The sequence below is a fragment of the Salvia hispanica genome, chromosome 1 (assembly GCF_029641045.1).
Source record: "Salvia hispanica isolate PSC_SH4W2 chromosome 1, Shi_PSC_v1, whole genome shotgun sequence".
Lineage (NCBI taxonomy): Eukaryota > Viridiplantae > Streptophyta > Magnoliopsida > Lamiales > Lamiaceae > Salvia > Salvia hispanica.
The window spans coordinates 58,625,667-58,632,361 of record NC_142692.1 but is presented as its reverse complement, the minus strand read 5'-3'; the positions used below and the strand labels follow the sequence as shown (position 1 = coordinate 58,632,361).

General features: G+C 38.6%; 1 protein-coding gene and 1 pseudogene across 1 annotated transcript; one reads left to right on the top strand and one right to left on the bottom strand.

Moving 5' to 3' along the window:
* The first annotated feature begins 261 nt into the window (after window positions 1-261).
* Window positions 262-495, top strand: LOC125218812 (uncharacterized). Its single transcript, XM_048120585.1, has one exon. The coding sequence runs from the start codon at window positions 262-264 to the stop codon at window positions 493-495; it is 234 nt and encodes a 77-aa protein (XP_047976542.1).
* Window positions 496-3,791: 3,296 nt separating this feature from the next.
* LOC148934213 (uncharacterized) lies at window positions 3,792-6,435 on the bottom strand (annotated as a pseudogene).
* Between the last annotated feature and the right edge of the window lie 260 nt (window positions 6,436-6,695).

Sequence of the window (6,695 nt, the reverse complement as noted above, 5' to 3'; positions counted from 1 at the left end):
TTTGTATTAAAAAAACTCAGTCAATTCCTCTTCCTTTGAGTTGCCAGTTGATTAGTGTAGTGTTATTGTTTAGTGGCGAGGGTCTGAAAGCCGAGCACCTCCATAGTCATCTTTCCTTTCAAAATGGGAATTTCACTTCCTTCTTAGATCTATCGGCTCAAATTGTACTATGTAGATGTTTCTATGGTCCATTAATAAGTTGAAAAAAGCCTGTTTTATGCCACAAACTAATCCAGGAAAGGGATTCTGAACTGTGCAAGAATGGGATTGTGGTCACTTCTAGAAGGCTTTCTTCTTCTTGCAAATGCTCTGGGCATAATAAATGAAGATCATTTCCTTGCCCCTAGGGGATGGAGCTTCCAGGAGTATTCTGGAATTAAGAGAAACTCATTCAAGGGGCAAATACTTGGTCTTATTTACGCAACTCAGTACTTACGAGTGCCTCTTATACTTCTCAATTTGCTCTACATTATTGTGAAAATGGTGTCAGGGTGATGCTTGCCTCCCTTAATTTAAAGGGATTGTTTTAATTGGTAAGTAAGTTTTGTTTCACTTTTCACGTATTCATCGAACTGCTTTGTTTAAGGGGGTTCCTTGGCCACATATATGTTTGATAAGAATAGATATTCAACAACAATGTATTTTAATAGTCAGAGTATATTCCTTGCAAACTTGGTGATTCCAACCCTCTGTTAACACATGTGCGCGTATGCATACACAAATTAGTAGTGGAGGGTATGCACTTTCATACTCCAAATACTTTAGAGAACTGAACCTCATGATTAGGATTGACATTTTTATATAGGCTAAGAATGCACTAGTTTGATTCTAGACTCTTTAGGTGATCTATTCGATTTTTCCAGTTGTGCCTCACACCTGCACTATATACTTACCACTTATTCTGGTTGATCTTATTATTTTTCAACATGTTAGAGAATAATTAGAGCAATTTCTTTAATATTCACATGTCTTTGTTCAGTTGGAAAGATTCTTCTGAATCTGTGAATTTGTCTACTAAAATATGGTTATGATCTTCAGCTCGACAACAAGGATGGTAGTGGGCATGTTGTATATGTGAACTTGCAAGTAACAATGATATATGATGTTTATGTGGGATTATATGATATTGACAGTTTTTCTGTTTATATTTGAAGAAGATAGATACTATATGTGATGATTATGATATTGGAAGGCTGGGATGTCCCATTAATAGAATGATCTTATTTTAGTTTTTCAACTTAAGTGGTTGCTTCCAAATCATCAGAACATGGGTGAATCCTTAGGAAAGAAATAGTTAGTGGGAGAAAGATATTAAGTCCTAGTTGTTCGTATTGGGTATTTGGGTATTTCATATTATTGAATTGTTATACGTCATACTAATAACGAGTTCCAACAAAGACAGTCATTAAGTAAACCAGATTATGTTAATTTGGAAGAAGCAGATTTAGTCATTTACTCCCTCTGTCCCGCTTTATCAGTCCAATTGACTTTTCTGCCCTCTTTTTGTAAAAATGATAAAAAATAGTTAAAAATGAGAAATGGTAAATTAAGAGAGAAAATAATATAGAGAAGAGTCTTATCTACATTATTGTCTCTCTTACTATAACATTTCTCCACTTTAACTATTTTTTATCATTTTTACAAAAAGAGGGCAGAAAAGTCAATGGGACTGCTAGGGATTGAATAGTTGCAGAACACATTTAATAGAGCTTCAACATATAATCTCTTACCCTCCCCCAACATGCACACACACACAAAGAGAGAGAGGGAGAGTGAGAACACAACTAACTGTGAGTCTTATTTATAACTGACTTAGGGGCTTGAAAATGTTGTTTCAGACTTCAGTTTTTTCTGTGGTTTTACACTACTCTCACTAGGTTTATGCACTTCAGTGTTTAAGATCTCAATGCTTTTGCATCCTCCTTTCTTTAATATGATGCAACTTGGAATTTAACTTGTGAAATACCTTCTAAAGTTAATGAATCCTTGATGTGTGTTTGAATTATGTTAAATCTTTTTATAAGTATTGATGTTTCCTTTGGTATTCGTATTTAGTAGCTTAACAACTTTACTAGACTTGGCACTCCTCCGACAAGAAAAATAGAGAACAAAAATATTTCCATGAATGAGAGGGCGGAACTAAGTGAAAAGATAATTTTTTTATGCAATCGTGACAAAGAAATATCTAGGGTTTTTTGCTTTTGAAACCAAAAACTTTCCCCGAATTCCGGTTTTTTCCATGAACTTTGAGATTTGTTTTTAAAACCACAAACTTTCATTTCGGTTGATATTTCCCAACCCGACCCGAATAACCCATTTTCGGTCAGAATCTGTCCCACGTGGACTGCCGCAAAAATGACATGGAAGCCGGAATTTTCACCCTAAAACGACGTCGTTTTCAACCCAATTCCATTTAAAACATTACAGAAATCTCCTAAACCCTAAAATCAGCGGCTTCATCCATCCTCCCTTCAAATTCATCTTCGTTCCATTCCATCTCAGGTAGGCGAGTTAATTTTCTGAGTATTTGGGTGTTGGTGTTATTTGCTATCTTCTAAATCATCAATTTCGTGAGTTTGAAATGTCCTCAGACATCGTAGGTCGAAATTCAAATTGTGTGTTCATGTTCAAAAGATTTAATTGACTTTCTTATGTCCAGGTCGAAATTCAAATGTCATTTTCTTCACAAACCTCAAGCTTCAACGTCAATTGGCCCGAAGGTGAATTCGTAATCTGTAACCATGGAGTTCGGGCTGAGATTGGGACGTCGCGGACTGATAGTAATCCGGGAATACGATTTTATCGTTGTCCGTCTTGGAAGGTATTCTCCACTCATCCTTGTAACCTTTTGTAATCAGCAACCTAAAATTGAAGTTTTGTATTAATTTTGTAGAATGATGACTGAAAATTCTTTCGATGGATTGAACTGACTTCTTCCCTGACCCAGGAAATTCTACTTGAGAGGACGCGGAAAGATAAAGCTGTGTTCGAAGAAAGATGAAGATGTGCACACTTGAAGGCTATTTCTCTGGAAGAGAAACTGAATGCGAAGATTGAGCAGTACAATGACAAGCTTGAGGAGTGTAATGCTAAGATTGAAGAGTGTGAAATGCTGCAATTGATGATTGAAGATTTCGGCAGGACCACTATAAAGTTGAAGCTTGTGATCTTCCTTTTGTGTGTTGTAATATTTGTCATTATGTAGTAACTTTATGTTGTAATGTGTAGCCATTATGTAGCTTTTGATGGTAGATTCGAACCCTTTTGGATGCTATTAGGTATCTTATGAAGCTAGATTTGGGATTGTTGTAGTCTTTTGGATGTTAGTGTTACTTTGTTAATGGTGAACCCTTTTGAAGGCTAGATTTGGGATTGTTGTAGTCTTTTGGATGTTGGTGTTACTTTGTTAATGGTGAACCCTTTTGAAAGCTAGATTTGGGATTGTTGTAGTCTTTTGGATGTTGGTGTTACTTTATTAATGGTGAACCCTTTTGAAAGCTAGATTTGGGATTGTTGTAGTCTTTTGAATGTTGGTGTTACTTTCTTAATGGTGAAACCTTTTGGAAGCTATATTTGAACCCTTTTGGAAGCTATTATGTTATGAGAATCATGGTTTGTGGTTCTTTCTTGCCTAGGTGATTGTTTGTTACATAAATAGACGGTTATAAGTAAACATGCACACATGAGTAATAGAACAAGAGTAATAATTAAAGTAGTCTTCTATCAAAGACAATTGTTTCCAAAACATATCCAAATCGTTGGTTATGGGTTCAAACTGTTTCCCAACTGAGCTATAGCAAAAAACCATCATCAAGAATATAGTTTGATGGCAAAAAAGGCTCAGATACACCAATCAAGTACTTAAATATTGCTCTCTTGTGTTGATAAGCCTGAGTGTGAGGAGGTTGCTTTTGGGCGTCCTCATTTTGGGCGTGCAGGCTGCGAATGTTCTGGTGCTGCTGGTGTTGTTCCTGTGCGGCAACCTGGTGCTGCTGGTGCTGGTGCTGGGCGGCGAGCTGGTGCAGGTGCTGGGCGGCGACCTGGTGCTGCTGGAGCTGGTATGCGGCGGCGCATTGCTGGAGCTGCTGGTGCAGGGCGGCCACTTGCTGGTGCTGGTGCTGCTGGATGTGGGCCGACTTGTGGTGCTGCCTTGCGAGGACGACTTGGTTTACCCTAATAAGAACAAGTTCAAAAGTATTAAGGTAAGCAACTGTAAGGTAATTGTAGCAAGAATAGTTTCAAAGTAAAGTTACCAACCTTCTCCTTTGGTGGCTTTGCAACTGGATCATTTTTGCATGATCTAGTATTGTGCCCCTGCTGAAGGCATCTTTGACAAGTTATGACACAGATCTTGCGAAGTTTGTGTGGCCTAGATAGATCCTTCTTGAATGGGTCTCTTTTCCTCAATTATTTGGGTCTGCCAGGCATCTTCTTAGCCGGAGGTGGCATGACTTTGTATCCTTCAGCCTCAGGCCACATATTCTCACCATTCAAAGGTGGAATGCCAAAGCTATGAGCCAACTTGTACTTCTCCACAGTATAGTGCTCACTCACATATGATTCAACCTTCTCGTTCAAGAATGTAATCACAGCAGAACAAGCATGAATGCAAGGGATTCCCGTAATATCCCAAACCTACACCCACAAGACCTTTTGGATGGTCTAACCACAAATCTGTGCTCTTCAAAGGTCACCTCAAACAGCCCCCTTAAAGCAGGTGTTGTGATACAATAACGACTCCTATACATCAAATCCTCTACTTTCTTTTTATCCTCGGACACAATACATCATGACTGTCACGCACCTCTTGCATTTTCCTATAACATCTCTCCATCAAAGAAGATCTAATGTCCTCTAACATGCTTATAACATGCTTAGCCCTTGCATCAACGATGTATGCATTAAAACTTTCACACACATTGTTCAAGATAGAGTCACATTTCTGAACTGGAGTTATGAAAGCCTTACAGAATTTGGTCACGTTTCTGGTCATTAGATGAGCAAAGGCATCAGGCATTTCCTTCTCAAATTCATTGCATGCAGCCTGGTATTCCTCAACATATGTGCTCCTAACCACTTCCCAGAAAAGACTCTTTAGTGTTGGGGCCTTGTGAGACTTTTTCAAATTCGAATACACATGCCTAGCACAATTCCTATGCTCTGCTAGAGGAATAAATTCCTTAATAGCATTCTCCAAGCCCTGAAATTAACAAACTTTATTAACAGTGCCTAAATATGTAAATATTCATAGTGTTTGGTCAAATAAGTTTATTAACAGTGCATAAATATGTAAATATTCAACAAGTTTGGTCAAGTAAGTACCTTTTGTTGGTCACTGATTATGGTGATTCCAACACCATTTCCCAAATCCAAATCTTCAGCAAGAATACCAAGGAACCATTTCCAGTTGACCTCATTCTCAGCCTGAACAACCGCCCATGCAATTGGGAACATTTGATTGTTCCCATCACTTTCAACAGCGGTCAGTATGGCACCTCCTAAGTAAGTTTTAAGAAATGCACCATCTAGCCCTATCACTCTCCTGCATCCAAACATAAAACCCTTCCTCAACCCACTGAACCCAATGTAAATACCATTGAACACAGATCCAATACCAACATCAATCTCAAACCTCCCTTCTTTGTCTACCCTCATTAACTCGAGAACATAACTCCTAAGCTTTGCATAATGCTCCTCCACTGATCCTGTCAACAACTCAATTATCTTCCTCTTTGCATTGTACAACTTCCACTTTGATGCATCATGTGCAAACCTCTACACTAAGTCCGCCCGGAGCTCCTTCACAGTTGTGTCAGGCTTAAGCCTAAACACGTTCAAATACTTCTTAGCAATCCAATTGGCTGAAACTATTTTATTTCTCATGTTCCTAGAGCAAGTATGTTCATACTCCACTCTTGACAATAGAAATGCTCCAACAGTGGTATTGAAACTCCCATAGCACCTCCACTTGCACGGTTTCTTACACTTAGCTTCCACTTGGGTCTGACTGGCCCTTTTAAAGCGTATTTCCCAACCATTTTCTATAGCATTATTGATTAAAGCGTACCTTACTTGGAAGCCATCCCTAAATCTCAACCCAGGTGTAACTTTCAATGACTTGTGGTCACACTTAGGATCATACACACGCCTCCGATGCCTTTCTTTGATCCTTGAACGATCATCCTCTTCATCAGTGGAATCAGAGAAAAAATCCCCATCAGAGTCTACATAATCTGAATCACCACATCCATCTGTACTATTGGTAACTCCAGCATTTGTAACAATACCATTAAACAGATCATCAGTTATGACCCTCAAAGTTGATTTCTTAAACTTGTCTCTTGCATGGATATATTCATCATCATCAGAGATAAATCCATCTAAGCTGGAGTAATCTGTGTCATCTTCTCTGTCAGTGGATGGAATGGCCCCCATCATCAAACTCATCCCAATGTTTCCTCCCCACCAATATATAGCAGCAAGGTTCCATCATGCACCATCTTTCCACCATGGTGGAATTGTATAGTGAAATCATCCCTGCAAAGAGGCAAAATCACCATATTTAGTGCTAGACAATATATGTTCAATTCCAACTGGTCAAAGGAAACCATATTTGCACTAAGTACAAGCCAAAACCCTGGACAACACCAATGCAGAAAAACAAAGTTACAACCAATTTTCCCTCTTTGCAGATA

What these genes read in the sequence shown, in the direction of transcription:
- LOC125218812 (XM_048120585.1), top strand. Translation starts at nt 262, where the DNA reads ATGGGATTGTGGTCACTTCTAGAAGGCTTTCTTCTTCTTGCAAATGCT.